We start from the raw sequence: 17,337 nt of genomic DNA, 5'->3' as shown, positions 1-17,337 counted from the left end.
TTTCACCTTTCAGTTGAGTGCCTGCCAGCTTCTCTTGTTTCAGCAGGAAGCCGTATCCATCGTGCCCTTTAACCAGATGCATGGTTTTGGCAGTGTGAGGGAGGCTGCAGCATTCTGACACCACAGGCAGAATGGGCATCTTCCTCCTGACATTGCAAGACTCACTTTCACTGTCAATGACCAGCACTGTCACTGAGTCCCCACTCTTCTTCACCTGAGAACCAAACACACTGCAGGAGTCACACACGTCAAGTTGAAAAAAACACACAAGTGAGATGTGCGGAAATTGGATTCATACAATTCTGTTGAGAGTGGAATGTGTGAGTGTTGACACCATGACTCCGTTGAGCCAGATCAGTCTGTCTCCAGTGCAGACACCAGCTTTCTCTGCTGGACCATCAGTCACTGTCCTCACCATGTACTGACCCTTCTGACCTGGTGACACACAGTAACTATTATCATAATCATCATTATCATCAGTGGGATGCCATATAAAACTGTTGTCAGCTGTTAATAAATGATTAGGCTACTTACTAATGTGATTTTAGGAACTAAGTATCTATGTAGGGGTGGAACAATGAATCCAGTGATTCTACTGTATGATCAAGCTTCATTAAGGAATAGTCCAAGATTTTTGGAACTACCTCTGTTGTCTTTCTTAGAGTGAGATGTTCAGATCCATCTCATGTTTGTGTGTAAGTACAGACCTGGAATAAGGATGTGTTCAGCCTAACTTAGCATTAACACCAGCAGCAGGGGGAAACAGCTTGCCTGGCTCTGTCCAACGTTCAATAACACATCTACCAACACCTCTAATTGTGACAGTTCGTACTCCGCGTTAATTTCGTCCGTATTTCTGCACGTTTCCATAAAGCTTACGGATACAGGCCAAACGGAGCAGTACCACCAGGAACCGTGGGGGCAGTGTTGCTGTCACTACCCAATACGTAGCTCTAGTGAGACATGAAGATGAAATAACACTTCAATTTCTCTCATCGGCAGTACTACAGAAAAGAATTCTCCATCCTCCAGTCGCGATGTATTTAACGGCCTCACCAACCACCGCCTCCTACAACACTGCCTCTGTTTTTGTCTTTTATGCAAGAGGTACATTATCAATATCTCCTCCACAGTCGCCATGTTTGTTTTTGAGTTTGTTGTGGTCATAAACTTTTGACGCTGGGCTGCCTCCTGGTGGATATATTGGTTAACATCCATGCCAACGTAAAGGGCGCATGGAAGTATGTGGGCAGTGACGGTAACATCGTTTGAAACAGACGTATACATTTTTGTACGTAAAGGGAGCATAAATGAGCCCTCAGTTGTCACAGTTTTAAACCTCACAACCAAACCTCACAAAGGACATACACTTTGAAAGAATATACACCCTCACATTGAAAAGCACATTCAATAAACAACAACACACAGCTTTTAAGTTGAACGGTATGTATTCTCTTATAAATCAAACTCAAAATCCCACAGACCTAAAGTTCATAACAAAATTCAATCCAACTCAAACTCCCATACAAAATTGTTTGTTTTCTGCTCATGAAAGGAATTCAACGTCATGTCACAGTGTCAGTCAGTCCAGTCCAGTCAGACTCAGCTCCAGTCCAGCTTTATGGCTGCTGCATTGCTTGCTGCTGGTTGTGGAGAGTTACAGGCTTCCGTGTTTGACTGAGTGGCGGAGTGGAAATGAATTAAAGTGATCCGAGAGAGTACAGCTTCAGCGGATGGAAACAGCGTTTGAAACGGTAGATGAAGGCAGGATATAAGGAATTTGAAAGAAACATAGTTCCTGCTCACAGCAAACTGAGTTATGGAATAAAAAAGCAGATAAGTAATACGCCACACCCAGACACACTAATCAAACACAAACCAATCTTCAGGGCTTGGTTAATACAGAGCATATGCACCTGCTAGAAACACAATGCAAGTTAAGACTGCAAACAGTGACAAATGGGCCTTTTTACCTGCCCACATGTCTGAGTCCTGTACTACAAAGCCAGTTAAACTTACCCAGGATATCTTTTTGTTATCTGGTTTGACGAACCCTAACGCTGGCCGTCTGGATAACCAGTACTATAAAGCTGGTTATCAACTAGTTCAGTTAACTCTGGGTTTTCCTATCCAGCAACAAGCATGTTCATGTGAAAGAGGCAAGGGTACTGATTGCGAGCAACATCATCAGAACCATGAATGAAGTAGACTACTTCATATCGTACGAGATGAAACAGTACCAAAACTGTCTGGCACTGGGAGACAGTAATATGTAAATGGTGTGGGATGTAAACAGTATACTGGATGACATAAAATGTAAAAACACTACCCAAAAATTCACTGTTGGCTTCAACTTAGATTACATGCAACAGGCCTATGTGACATTAATATAGAGTATGTTTTACCGTTGAGTCGGATGATGATGAATATGTCAAATAGAACACCTAAAGTGTGAAAAAGTAGCCTGGTTAATGACTGATGAGGTCTCTCTGACCAAAATGCTGCATTTATAATACCAGGAGCCAACTAACAGTGTGTGGATTATTTTGCCAATAAAATATTATGTGTTTTATCCTAGTTCTCATCACATAGGTGTCTCGTATTATTTTGAGCTGCAGTGATGGAATCGGAGTGTAAAAGTAGCAGCACTAACACTGACTAAAATAAACAAAAGTAATTTCAAATAGTGTTGAAACTTAGTAACTGGAAATGACATGCAACTGTTCCCAAGAAACTCAGATTGCAGTTAAAAAGTGCTCTACAAAAAAGCCTCTTGGACCATAAAAGTCTGCAATGGTGGATTTTTTTTTTTTTGCAAATTTGCATGAATTCAAATAAACACAAGAAATTTGTGCTCTAGAGAAAGGATCAGCACACAGTGAATAACTTCCTAAGCCCTATGATAAGCTATTATGGCAAGGCTTAACTATACAGACCAATGAGCAGTGATAACTAACACGTCTTTGGGGTCATCAGGTGGGAACCTCCTTTCACCAGTGTTTCGTCTAGTTGGTCCCAGGAGGCTAGACAGTGATACTCCCCTAATGCCAGCTCTCACTGCTCCCCGCACCGACCCAACAACCTCCTTTACCTTATATTACACATGGTTTTCTCAGCCCAACCAGCACTGCCACCTTCAACAAACCCGGACTCCGTTTATGCGAGCTCCAGGTAGCGACCGTGCTAATACCACCTTTCCTAGCACATTTACCATACCCTATTTCACATGCTACATATCATAACTCCAATATAAGCTAAAGTTAAAGGGAGATTCAAATAGACCACTTTGCTCCTGAGAGGACTGGTTGGTGGATCTCTCCACCTGATCTCAAGGAGTTATGTACCCTGCCTAGTAGGTCCCCCTGCTGGCCCCCAACTGACATTATTCCCCCTCATCGAAATCCACTGACTAGATCTAGCTGCTTCATCTGACATTTCCTTCACTGTCTTCCTCAAACTCTGTCCCCGCACTCCGAGTTCCCCCAGGAACGAGACAGCTGATCTTGCTGTGAATCCCCTACACCCCACTTCCACTGGACAAATCCTAGTTTTCCACCTGCGGTGCTCAGCTTCTGCTCCTAATGCTGCATACCTAAGCTTTTTTCTTTCATAGGCTTCTTCCACTGAGTCTTCCCAAGGAACTGCCAGCTCAATGAAATAAACTATCCGTTGACTCACTGACCACAACACTATGTCAAAGACTTTATTTTTCAATTTTCCAATAAGCATCAATTATAACATAGGACATATGAACAATTCCAAGACAAAAACAACATACAAACAACAAACCCCACCCACCCACCCCAAGGCTCAAAAGAAGAAAAAGAAAGAAAGGGGCACAGAGACTATCTCTTATCATGAGAAAAAAAAGGGAGATGGGATAAAGAGGTCTACTGGAAGGGGATGCTTTGAATGAAGTTTACAAAAGGGCTCAAAGTTAAACTGAAATTCCTACGGTTTTTATCTATTCTTCCAACGGTAGCAAGGAAAGTACCTCTTTCACCCACTGTAAAAAAAATGGTGCTTTATCTGACTTCCAGTTGAAGAGGATAAGTCTACGGGCAATCAGAGATGCAAACGCTACAGTGTTTGCTTGCAATGTATTTATTTTACAATTGGGGTGTGGTATGTCAAATATAGTAGTGTAAAAATTAGGAATCATGGAATGTTCGCAAATATGCAAAAGTACAATAAATATATTTTCCCAGTAACCGTTAAGGGAGGGGCACATCCAAAACATGTGTCCTGTAGAAGCAGGGCTATGATTACATCTTGGACATCCAGGGTTAGTACTCAGAAAGATTTTCGCTAGTTCTCTTGAATAGTGTAGGCAATGGAGTACCTTAAATTGAATCAAACCGTGCCGCAAACACAATGAAGAGGTGTGAATGCGAGTTAGGCTCCCTCCCCATGCCTCTTCTGAAATTTCCACACCCAAATCCTGCTCCCAAGCCCGTCTAGTTTTATCCTATGAAACAGGCTTTAATTCTTGTAGTTTTGTATAAATTATAGATACCCGTTTCCTCTCAAAAGGATCTAGTTCCAAAATTGTATTTAATGGGCTTTTGGGTGGCAAATAAGGGAATGCTGGGAATATTTTCTTTGCACAGCTACAGATCTGAAGATATCTGAAAAAATGGTTGGTGGGTATGTTGTGGTTCTCCTTCACAGTATCAAAAGAGGAAAGGGTGTCTGTGTATATATTACTGAAAAACACCAGACCATTCCCATGCCAGTACTGGAATGCCCTGTCTAAAAGAGAAGCTGGAAAAAAAGGATTGTCTGCAATGGGAAAAAACAGCTGGCCTGTTTCAGACCAAAGTGTTTCCTAAATTGTAGCCATATTTTCAAAGAAGCTTTAATCACAGGGTTCTCTATCTGCACCTTGTGAGTATATGGTAACAAAGAGGTAAGTATTGGCAATGGGTTAGACAACAATTCCATCTGCGCCCAGTCAGTACCCTGTTTATTTTTATACGTAAAAATCCAATGTAGAAATTTAGCGATGTTTGCTGCCCAATAATAGCAAATTAAATTGGGAAGGCTAAGACCCCCTGCCTCTTTAGAAGCCTCCAAATATTCTTTCCTCATCCTCGGGTTCAAGTTGTTCCATATAAATGATGAAATTAACCTATCTAACTGTTGGAAAGTTGACTTCGAAATAAATATTGGGATCATTTGGAAAAGGTACAAATATTTAGGTAGTACTGACATCTTAACTATATTGATATGACCTACTAGTGACATTGGTAAAGCTGACCATCTTTTAAAATTGTGTTTCGTTTGTTCTACTAATGTTTTAAAGTTACTGTTATATAGCCTTGACATTGAATGCGTGACTTTAATTCCTAAATATGTGAAGGCATTTGTTTCAAGTCTGAACGGTAAGTCAGAATAATCACGGTCTGTTTTGTTAATTGGAAAAATTAGGCTTTTTGAATAATTTATTCTGTACCCTGAAATATGGCCAAAGTTATCTAAAATATTAAGCACTCTAGGTATGGATTCTGTTGGTGCGGATATATATAATAACAGGTCATCCGTGTACAGAGAAACCTTATGGCATTTATCTCCCCTCGTAATTCCCTTGACACCATCATCTGCTCTAATAGCTATCGCTAGTGGCTCGATCGCCAAGTTGAACAGGTAGGGAGAAAGGCTACATCCTTGCCTACAACCCCTATTAAGCTGAAAATAATCTGAAATTTGATTGTCGGTGCGTACTGTGGCTGTTGGTGACTGATATAATATTTTAATCCACGTTGAGAATACAGGGCCAAATCCAAATCTTTCTAAGACTGCAAATTGATATTGCCAGTCGACGCGGTTGAACGCCTTTTCGGCGTCTAATGAAACTACTACCTCTGATTGATCTGTTAGGTGTGATGTATGTACTATATTGAGAAGGCGGCGCATATTGTAAAAAGATTGTCTGCCTGGTATAAAGCCCGTTTGGTCTGGATCAATAACTGATGAAACTACTGTCTCAATTCGGGTTGCCAAAATTTTTGTTAGGATTTTATAGTCACAATTCAGCAGGCTTACTTACGGTGGCCGGGAGGTGCAAACCAACTTTACAAAATGTGAAACACTTTTACAAAGCTTGAGACAAATTTACATTTTGGAAAACATTTTTACATATCATAAAACAAAATTACATTACCATAACACATTTACAAGTCCCGAAACAAACTTACATTTCAGAAAACAAATTAACAAGACGTGAAACACTTTTACAAGCGCCGAGACAAATTAACAAGAGGCGAAACAAATTTACAAATACAATCTACCGGAAAGGGAACGTCCCAAATCCGGGGTTGACCTGGAAGTGATAACGGGAGCGGATCAATTCGAGTTGTTGATGTCAATGGACGGAGATGGACAGCGACCGAGTCATGTTTTGCCCGTTTTGTGGCAAACACATGAGCCGATTAACACGGTTTTGTTTTTCGTGTGGTCGGTCGTTAGAGTTTTTAAATGGCGCCGACCAGACCGAAGGACAGGGGACATCTCAACAGCCGGACAACCCTAAACAAAGTAAGTGCAGCATAACGCTAGCTATCTTAAGTCTGTGAATGAAAGTGAATAGTGCTATTGGTTAGCGGCTGCTAAGTTTCTATTTTGAAACAGAACTTTGTTTATTTCAGCAGAAAAACCTTGCCCATCTTACAAACAGTTCCTGGAGTACAGAAACTCAAAGTCAAAAGAGCGTCAGTCTTTTAACTATGGGCCGAAAGGAAGACGCAGGGCTAAGGAAAGAAAACACGTCCAGGTAAGTTGTACTGACTGTCTTAGCTTATCAGTACTCGACTATCTGACACGAGATGACTCAGAAGTGTATCAGTATCATAGTTGATTTATCGTACAGATTAAAGTAAATTAAAATATATATATATATATATATATATATATATATATATATATATATATATATCTTTGACGCAGGCATCTGAGTGTATAGACATATTTGACTCACTGTGAAACTGGTAGCACAAATTAGACCATGGAGGGACACCACATTCTACATAATTTATGGGAAACACTGATGTATGTATATGTATGTATGTATAATCTTTTATTTTACCTGTGCATAATACATGAAATTAATCTTATCTGTGTTATTTTGCTAGATAAACATTGGATTGATGGTGCCAGATGGAACTGATGAAACTGCTTTAAAACCTCTAAGAGGGAAAACACTCCCGTTATTTGTGGACCCAGAGGTAGCAGCATCTGATGTACTGAAACAAGCTGTCCAGAAAATGAGACAGTTTAACAAGGACATGCAAGAAGGACCGTACGTCCTTTTGTATCCAGACTGCTCAGAGGTGGTCCATGTGCCTGGGTCAGAAAAGCGATTCAAATTGGCAGAGTATAAAAAGGAACTAGGAAAGCCATATTCCAGGATTACCTTTTTCATTTGCCTAGAAACACACTTTAAAGGAGGTTAGTGGATCTCATGATTCAATATTTTTTTACATATTTTAGATACTTTACTGTAGGATACATGTACAGTATCTACATAATCTGTTGAATTTTTTGTTCTTACAGCAGTGGATGATACCTCAGACTCTGATTCTGAAATTGTCATTGCATCAAGGAGCACAGCTGAATTCAATCGAGCTGACACTGTGGTACATCAATTATTTATTTATTTTTTTAATACTTATTTATGTATGAATGTATTTATTGATTTATCTATGACAATACTGACAACCTTTCACCATTGATATATACTGTATGTGGTAAGGGAACAATTATGGAAGCTATTAAAAATTTTATTACAATTTATGCATTTCCTCTCAGGTTTTTGAACCACAAAACCAGAGTACTCCCAAACACAAACCTAAAGAAGAAAGGTAGGTACATTTTGGCATCTAGCATTTGTCAGGAACAAATAAATAAATAACATTTAATGAGAGGTCTTTTCTAGTGGTAATCAACCAATAGGAATCTTGGCTGTATTCGTAATGTCTACATTCTTAGATGACTATTGTAGGCCTGAAGGACAGTACTAATTAATTTAATAATTTTATAATTTTTATCATGTTTCAGAGATGCACCGGGACATTCAGCAACAATTCAGCCTGGACAGGTAATAAGGCAGACTACAGCAGCCTGATGTTTCTTACTTTCAATATTGTTGTTTTGACATTTTAATTTGTTTTTCAGATAGTAATATCTGATACTGATGATATGGATCCACCTGAAACAAATCCAGACAAGACTTCTTGCTACAGGTAAGAAAAAGAAATCAGTGACTCACATAATTTTAATTTAACTCATGGGGAAGAAGTTTGTTAGTAAGATGTTTTGACATGGAAATTGTTCCCAACAGTAAATACACAGACCTGTATGCACCAGGTGTGGAGGAAGAGGAGGAGGAGGAGCTGGTTGCAGTTAATGTGGAGAATTTCCAACATACAGCAGTGTAAAATTAGCTTTTGACTATGGCATTCTAGTGTTTTCATTGTGCAATATTTCTGGCATTTAAATAATTTTTGTAAAAGTGGCAAATTGTGCACTGTCTGGAATATCTATTAATTAGATCACTTTTGTCATTACAGGGAGGAGATGAACATTACACTACCTGACATTGTTGCAAACTTGTCACTTCCTACTGATCACAAAAGAGTCAGCAGGTTCAACATCTCAAGAGCTAATGTTTGGGATGGAGCAGTCAGAGGTTTCAAGCGTACAACATATTCTGACACCTGTGACATGCTGGTCAGATTTACTGATGATGCTGGAGTTCCTGAGGAGGGAATTGACACAGGTGGTCCAAGACGAGAGTTTTTAACTCTGCTAATGAAACACCTGAAAGACCGGCCCATTTTTGATGGACCAGAAGGACATTGGTTCTTGGTCTACAATGCAAATGGTATGCATAGGGTTAGATGTGTACTATACTAATGGTTGGTTAATGATCATTAAACATATATTTCCCATGACATATGCTTTTTCTGCAATATCTTAAAGTATATAATGTATTGTATGTTTTAATTTTGCAATATGAGTTCATTCACAGCTGTTAGGGAGGATGAATACTACCTGGCAGGAAAGATGATCGCAGTGTCAGTTGTACATGGAGGTCCAGGACCCCATTTCCTGTCAGAAGATCTTGTACATTATCTTGTTGGCCAGCCTTCGTTCAAATCAACAGTTAATTTAATAACTGATGAAGAAATAGGGAAAGCTTTGCAAGAGGTGAGAATAGCATAAGGCTACAGTGTGGTAGGGCAGAGTTTTACATCCTGCAGTGTTTTAAGATAATGTTTACTTCCAATATTGCATACACAGAATTGGCTTCATTTATTAGTTTTTCATAGGGTAGGATTACACCATGCTATGTATGTCACTGAATAAAAAATAGGCAAGGATATACAGTACATACAGTTATTTAGTGGAGTGTTTATGCCCCCCCCTTTTTTTTTAATGGTACTGCGATGGTATATTATAGACCGCAACTCATCTGTAATTGACAGGTAACATATTTATAATGATGTGATTTTCTTCTTTTTGTATGTATTTATGTAATCTTTTGTTTGAAATGCCTCATGGCATGTACATCTGTTATCAATTAGTCACTGTGACAAAATTTGTGCCTTAGTGTGTTAAAACCAATAGCCTTTGTGATGTATGTCTGTCCATTCCCTGGCTTGTGCCAATCTATAAGTACCCATGCCACCCTATCCTCTGTGTCAGTCCTCTGTGTGATTGTGTAGTTTTTAACACTTACCATAGCCATGTGCAAGGCAAAAGAATTTAAAAGAGTGATGTTCAACACACAACCATTTTCCCCAAACGTACATTTGTTTAGGCGGATTGTAATTGTAGGGAAGAGAATATTTAATTCTTTAGATAATTTAAATGCAGTTGGCACTACACAGCAGTGAAACAGTGTTTGTGTTCACTTTGTAGATTTAAAGATGGTCTTTTAGCCCTTCAGTTTTTGACTGCACTACAGCAACACCCTACTTTGCTGGCCCCTGTCCTGTGCCACTCTGAAAAGCAACTCACTGGCTTCGAACTTGAAAGACTCTTCAAACCTGACCTCAGTCCTTCAGGGAGTAACAGGAGACTAAAAGAAAGTCAAGCCTTGGCCTACTGGGCAGACTATCTCCTTGATTGTGAAGGTTTGTAAGGTTTTTTTGTAACTAGTTGGAAAACCACATTACCATGGTGTATCTAAACATTTTTTTTCCTTGCAGAAGGTCAGGCTGCTGTGTCTGTGGAGGATGTTTTGATGTTTGCAACTGGGCTGACATCACTTCCCCCATCTGGCTTGGAACCATTGCCACGGATAGAGTTCCTGGATGACTCTCCATTCCCAATGGCAAATACGTGTTCAAACTTGTTGAAATTACCACTCCTAGACTCATACAGTGTGTTTAAGTCACACATGGACTTTGGAATTCAAAATAGTCCAGGATTTGGCTGTTTCTAAGCCATATGACTAGATGACCCCTAGAGCCCAGACTTTAAAAATGTGGTTTGTTCTTTGTTGTTAAAGGTGCACCTAAAGGTGCAGTTGCTGTTGTTAAAGGGGTTTTTATCATGTAAAGATATGTGAGATATATATATTTTTTTGTCAGTTTTCTCAGCATTTTGACAGTTATTTTAGCTCCAAACTGTGTTAGCTCAAACTGTGGTCTGTTTATGAATCGCTGTTTTAGATAAAATAAGGCAAACAAGTATTTCAAGAGATTCTGTTTTCTATAATACAAAAATGTAATGTAATAAATAAACATTACTCATTACATTACTTTATTTTTTATTCATTTATTTCCCAATTTAAAATAATGAAGCTGTGGGTGACAGATTCAGACACTATGTTCTACCATTACAATAAACCTCCCTTTTTGATCAATTTCAATTCATAGCTGAGCAATTTCTTTTAGTTTCAGATACAGTTCAGTTGCAGACTGCCAGCACTCTGGCTTCTGTAATTGATTGTGCTCCATGGCAAAGTCCAAGTACTCCTGCATGTTTGGGTCCCCACATGGAGCTCTTAACAGGTGAGCCTCAGGAAAGGCATCCAGTTCAGCCTGTTCAATTTTAAATCCACAGTCTCTGGAGCCAAACCTATGTTAAACAGAAGACATAATTGCATTTATTTAAATTAAAGACAAAAGTAAAATAAATACAAATATTTATCTGCTACCAATGTATTACCTGTGAGGTAAGTAGTAGAGTTCATTGGGCACTCCTCCTGGACATGATGCTGTTCTGGAGGGGTGAATCCTGTGACAGTTCCACAGTCTCACACACTCATCCAAGTCCTTCTGAATAACATCACCAAAGCAGTATCTCAACAGACACTGATGCTCGTGACTCCCGTTGAAGTATCCGGCATCTCTAAGGTCTGCAAATAGCTCCATCCAGAACTGACACCTATAGAAATTGATATAATAATTTTATTAATAATAATAATAATAATAATAATAATAAATTATAATTTCTAAGCATATACGCATGTTTGAAGAATGAAATCAAAGGTTATATATAATTAAATGACTTTATGAAGGCCCTTACCTTCCCTTTCTGAATATGGACCACCAGGACTCAATCCTCTGGTTGTTCGTGGATGACATACATGTGGCTGGATGCTCCAGAGTAGTAGTCATTGTGGTGGTGGCGTAGGGTGCACTGAATTGCAGCCATGGTCCCGTTCTCCGTGCCACAATCAGTCCTCAGTCTCATGGGGATGACACCGAGGTGTCGCACACATGACAGGAAATAGTGAGCGATCACTGATGGGTCATTATTTGTTGGTCCACATGCAAGCCACAGTACTTTACGTGAAAATCCATCGATGCACCCTGAAAGGGCCAAACTGAATGGCTTGAGTTTATCATTACCATCCGCGTGCCACATATAGTTCGGTCCCATGGAGTGGTAGGTTCTTCTTATAAACCTTCTGTGTGCTCTCCTCTCGCACCCTCGAGGATTAAGGTCCCGAAGCAAATTCATCACATGATCCCTCTTCACTCGCAGATTGTACTTTTGTTTGAGTACCTGCCACATCATGCGGTAGCCAAACAGCTGTCCAGGTCCACGAAGTTCCAATCGGATGGCCCTAATTATCGCATTTGTAGAGGAGTAATCCTTTCTGCGATATAACCCGGCTTCATTCAGTTTACTTTTCAGTGACCTCAAGCTGATGTGTACACCGTGTAAACATGACATCATGTCCACAATTACAGCGTACGAGTGGCCCTCATTAAAATACTGTATGCACTGCTGTAACATATCTGGTCCGCCGGTCTGGTCCATGCCCCTTAAGCATTGTAGAGACTGACCACACGAAAAACAAAACCGCGTTAATCGGCTCATATGTTGTCCACAAAACGGGCAAAACATGACTCGGTCACTGTCTATCTCCGTGCATTGACATCAACAACTCGAATTGACCCGCTCCCATTTTCACTTCCAGGTCAACCCCGGATTTGGGACGTTCCCTTTCCAGTAGATTGTATTTGTAAATTTGTTTCGCCTCTTGTTAATTTGTCTCGGCGCTTGTAAAAGTGTTTCGAGTCTTGTTAATTTGTTTTCTGAAATGTAAGTTTGTTTCGGGACTTGTAAATGTGTTATGGTAATGTAATTTTGTTTTATGATATGTAAAAATGTTTTCCAAAATGTAAATTTGTCTCAAGCTTTGTAAAAGTGTTTCACATTTTGTAAAGTTGGTTTGCACCTCCCGGCCACTGTACTTACTGGACGATATGAGCCACATACTAATGAGTCTTTGTCTTTTTTAAGTAAAACTGATATAATTGCCTGTGTCATTGTCTCAGGTAGTCCCTTTTGTTTATAAATGTCATTATATAGTAGTTTAAGAATTGGTGCCAATTAGCTGCAAATTCTTTGTAATAGTCAATTGAGAAACCGTCTGGACCCGGCGCTTTGTTGCTCTGCATTGATTTTATTGCTTGTACCACTTCTGTAGCCGAAATCTCCCTATCTATCTGTGCTTGGTCTTCCGGGGTTATCTGCAGGATTGTCAGGCTATCCAAAAAGTCAGAAATAGATGATAAGTCACTTGGTGGTTTTGAGCTGTTAGAGATTGATGTAATATTGTTTGAAAGAATTATTGATGTTATCTGGATTTGTGGTCCTAACCCCAGCTGAACTAATCTCAGGTATAGTGTTAGCCGCTGCCGACTGTTTGATCTGATGGGCCAGCAGCTTTCCAGCTTTTTCCCCATGTTTGTAAAATGTCTGCCTAGATTTAAAAAATAACCTTTCTGTTTGTTTAATAGAAATACTGTTGTACTCTGTTTTTAGTAGTATTTTCCTTTTATAGAGATCAGGCGTAGGAGTGTCCGCATACTGGCAGTCTATTTCCTCTATATCATGGGATAGGTCTGTCAAACACTCTCTATATTTCCTCCTCTCATATGCAGTATAAGAAATTATTTGGCCTCTGATGAAGGCTTTAAGATCCTCCCAAACGGTTATTAATTCTATATCTGGAGTGTGATTAATTTCCATGAAATCATCTATTTGCTGTATGAGAAATTCTTTAAATGAGTTTTTAGAAAGCAGCAGGGGGTCAAATCGCCAGGTGGGGACCTGCTTTATTCCATACCGGTTTGCCTGAGCCAAGCCCCAGGCCTCCCTGGCCAAACTGAACATTACCTATAATCTCTGAATGCCTAAGAGGTGCCTCTGCCTCCTGAACTGCAGATCTTGGCTTCCATTTCCTCCCCTTGGTTGGATTTGGAACCACACTCCTAACTACCATGTCCTTACTCCCATATAACAACAGCTCTGTCCTGACCTTGGTACATTTAAATTCCTCTGTTAAACTAGATACTGGCAGCTGAAGTATCCCTTTTCCATACAATGCAACACCACTTAGACACCTAGGAGTGCCCAACCACTTCCTAATATAGAAGCTAACCGACCTTTCAATTTTCTCCACAACGGATATTGGAATTTCAGAAATTGACAGTGGCCACATTAACCGAGGATATAGCCCAAACTGCCAAACACCACAACTTCAACTTTCATGGAAGTTCTGATTTATCTATTCTATCCAATCCTTCAGCCACATCTTTCTAAATTTCACCACCTGTTCCTCATCATTCAACTCCACATTGTACAACCTACCTAAGCTCTTTACTGACTTTTCCCTAATTGTTGGGATTTTCTCATCATCTATGACAAACTTCCGATCACTTAACTTCCCTCTACGTATTGAGATTCTAGACTTACTAGGCTTGATCTTCATCAATCAATCAATTCAATCAATCAGTTTTATTTATAAAGCCCAATATCACAAATCACAATTTGCCTCACAGGGCTTTACAGCATACGACATTCCTCTGTCCTTAGGACCCTCACAGCGGATAAGGAAAAACTCCCCAAAAAACCCCTTTTAACAGGGAAAAAACAGTAGAAACCTCAGGAAGAGCAACTGAGGAGAGATCCCTCTTCCAGGACGGACAGACGTGCAATAGATGTACAAAACAGATCAACATAATAAATTAACAGTAATCCGTCTGACACAATGAGACAGAAAGAGAGACAGAGACAGAGAGAGAAGCAGGACAGATGGTAATGGTAATAGCTTACAACAACATCAATGAAAGTAATAATATTATAATTATGATTCTGGCTATTGTGGTACAATATGTTGAAAGTATATATTAATATCTGATAGTATACATATGTGACAATAATCATATGTGTATAATAACAGTAGCGGTATGACTAATGATAACAGCAGCAGCAGGAGGTATCTGGCAGGACCACGGCAGCAGCACAACCACACATGTCACACTATCCAAGCACCGCTGCGATATAAGTTAACCTGTGAGACAGTGGAGCACAAAGGCTCTGGAGAAGAAGCCGAGTTAGTGACATGCAGTATGGCCAAGTTAGAGAGATGCAGTAACAGGACATGAGAGAGAGAGAGAGAGAGAGAGAGAGAAGGAGAGAGAGGAGAGAAGGTGCCTGGTGTATTATGGGAGGTCCTCCGGCAGACTAGGCCTAAGTCAGCCTAACTAGGGGCTGGTACAAGGCAAGCCTGAGCTGGCCCTAACTATAAGCTTTATCAAAGAGGAAAGTCTTAAGTCTAGTCTTAAATGTGGAGACAGTGTCTGCCTCTCGGACCGCAACAGGAAGATGATTCCACAGGAGAGGAGCCTGATAGCTGAAGGCTCTGGCTCCTGATCTACTTTTGGACTTTAGGGACCACAAGTAACCCTGCATTCTCAGAGCGCAGTGTTCTGGTGGGATAATATGGCACTATGAGCTCTCTAAGAAAAGCGGCGTATTTTGCCACTGGCGCAGACATCAATTCAAGATGGCCGCCAAATAAACCCCATGGGCCATTAGTTGACCTTGGCAACATGAAAAATTCTTAACTAGACACCATTAGGGTCCTAAAAAAACAGGTTACAAAAAAATGCCATGCGGGTGCATGGCAACCTATTTCTCCTGCCCGACTAGTTAATACACGTGCCGCTGCATTCTGAATTAGCTGGAGAGTTTTTAAAGACTTATTAGAGCTACCTGATAATAGGGAGTTACAGTAATCCAGTCTAGAGGTAACTAAAGCATGGACCAATTTTTCTGCATCTTTTCGGGTCAGGATAGGCCTCATTTTCACAATATTACACAGATGAAAAAATGCAGTCCGTGAGGTTCGTTTTAAATGAGAATTAAAAGACAAATCTTGATCAAATATTACTCTGAGGTTTCCTACGGTAGCGCTAGAGGCCAGAGCAATGCCATCTAGAGAAACTATGTCATCAGATAAAGAGTCTCTGAGTTGTTCGGGGCCAAGAACAATAACTTCAGTTTTGTCTGAATTTAACATAAGGAAATTAGTGCTCATCCAAGTTTTCATGTCGCGCCGTGAAACAGGAAATTGCTATAACTTTGGAGTAAATGGTCCGATGTCCACCAAACTTCACATGATTCATATTAGTCCCACCCTGAACACACTTATACGTGATAGTCATAGCGCCACCTAGTGGCGAAAGGAATCAATCAATCAATCAATCAATCAATTTTATTTATAAAGCCCAATATCACAAATCACAATTTGCCTCACAGGGCTTTACAGCATATGACATCCCTCTGTCCTTTGGACCCTCGCAGCGGATAAGGAAAAACTCCCCAAAAAAAACTCTTTAACGGGGAAAAAAAATGGTATAAACCTCAGGAAGAGCAACTGAGGAGGGATCCCTCTTCTAGGACGGACAGATGTGCAATAGATGTCGTACAGAACAGATCAGCATAATAAATTAACAGTAATCCGCATGACACAATGAGACAGAGAGAGAGAGAGAGAGAGAGAGAGAGAGAGAGAGATGCAGGTAATGACAGTAGCTTACAACAACATTATTGGAAGTAATAATATTATAGTTATAGTTCTGACTACTGTGGTACAATATGTTGAAAGTATGTATTAATATCTGGCAGTATACATGTGTGACAACAGTCATATGTGTATAATAACAATAAGTATGACTAATGATGGCAGCAGCAGCAGGAGGAAAGGAAGTACTTCTTATCAGACACTTATCTTTGGATTAACCTGAAATTTCAATGCTGTGGTCTATATTTGATGTACACAAACATGACATATCATTACTGTCTACGCTTGCTGCAGAGAGTTTCATTTTGATGTCTCGCCATGAAACAGGAAATTGCTATAACATTGGAGTAAATGGTCCGATGTCCAGCAAGCTTCACATGATTCATATTTGTGCCACCCTGAAAACATTTATATGACAATATACCGTGATAGTCAGAGCACCACCTACTGGTGAAAAGAAGTACTTCTTATCAGACAAATGACAAATTTTGGCGACTTCTCGTTTTCTCGCCATCAAATTTCGAACGGCTCTCACCCCCACATACTTGATCCCAGCAGCTTCAAACTTGCTGGACATGATGATGACTCTGCCCTGAAAGCCCTGATATGTTAATATCCCACCTTACTCATAGCTCCCCCCGGTGGTAACAGGAAGTGACCAGTTTTTACTTTAACATGTACTGATGCCACAAACTTCACACCTCACAAAATGTGAAATATGTCATTCCAGCACTGTATCAAGGATATGCCAAGTCACTTTGACAGAAATGAAGTGATGCGTCCAAAGGCATCCTGCCAGCGCCCCCCGAGTTGCGTGAAGGTGCGAGGGCCTGTTCATCGCTGCTTGAAGATTTAGTTAAAGGTCCAAGCCCGCAGGGCCTGGGGAACGCATATGCAAGCAGATGCGTTTCCCAGGACCGCGGTGCTGGAAAACCTATTGTTTTTGTTCGGATTTTTAGGGGTCCAAGCCCACGGGGCCTGGGAAACGCATATGCAAGCAGACG

The 17,337-nt window shown here is 40.2% G+C and overlaps 2 protein-coding genes across 7 annotated transcripts in view; one reads left to right on the top strand and one right to left on the bottom strand.

Moving 5' to 3' along the window:
• LOC117259087 (Na(+)/H(+) exchange regulatory cofactor NHE-RF3-like) overlaps positions 1 to 17,337 on the bottom strand; it is a 267,423-nt gene that overhangs the window by 19,681 nt on the left and 230,405 nt on the right. For all 6 annotated transcript variants that reach the window (XM_078166828.1, XM_078166826.1, XM_078166827.1 and 3 more), the window contains 2 exons: positions 299 to 435; positions 7 to 214 (listed from right to left, as the gene is read on the bottom strand). In XM_078166828.1, the coding sequence (XP_078022954.1) occupies positions 7 to 214; positions 299 to 435 (345 nt within the window). The remainder of the gene's footprint in view (positions 1 to 6; positions 215 to 298; positions 436 to 17,337) is intronic.
• On the top strand, positions 6,949 to 8,435 carry LOC144462784 (uncharacterized). The gene is made up of 6 exons (XM_078167467.1): positions 6,949 to 7,446; positions 7,552 to 7,634; positions 7,807 to 7,859; positions 8,056 to 8,095; positions 8,173 to 8,240; positions 8,339 to 8,435. The coding sequence occupies exons 1-6, from the start codon at positions 7,146 to 7,148 to the stop codon at positions 8,433 to 8,435; spliced, it is 642 nt and encodes a 213-aa protein (XP_078023593.1). The 5' UTR covers positions 6,949 to 7,145.

This window comes from Epinephelus lanceolatus, chromosome 4, assembly GCF_041903045.1.
Source record: "Epinephelus lanceolatus isolate andai-2023 chromosome 4, ASM4190304v1, whole genome shotgun sequence".
Classification (NCBI taxonomy): Eukaryota; Metazoa; Chordata; class Actinopteri; order Perciformes; family Serranidae; genus Epinephelus; species Epinephelus lanceolatus.
The sequence above is the reverse complement of the archived record's forward strand: the minus strand, read 5'-3'. Positions and strand labels throughout refer to the sequence as shown.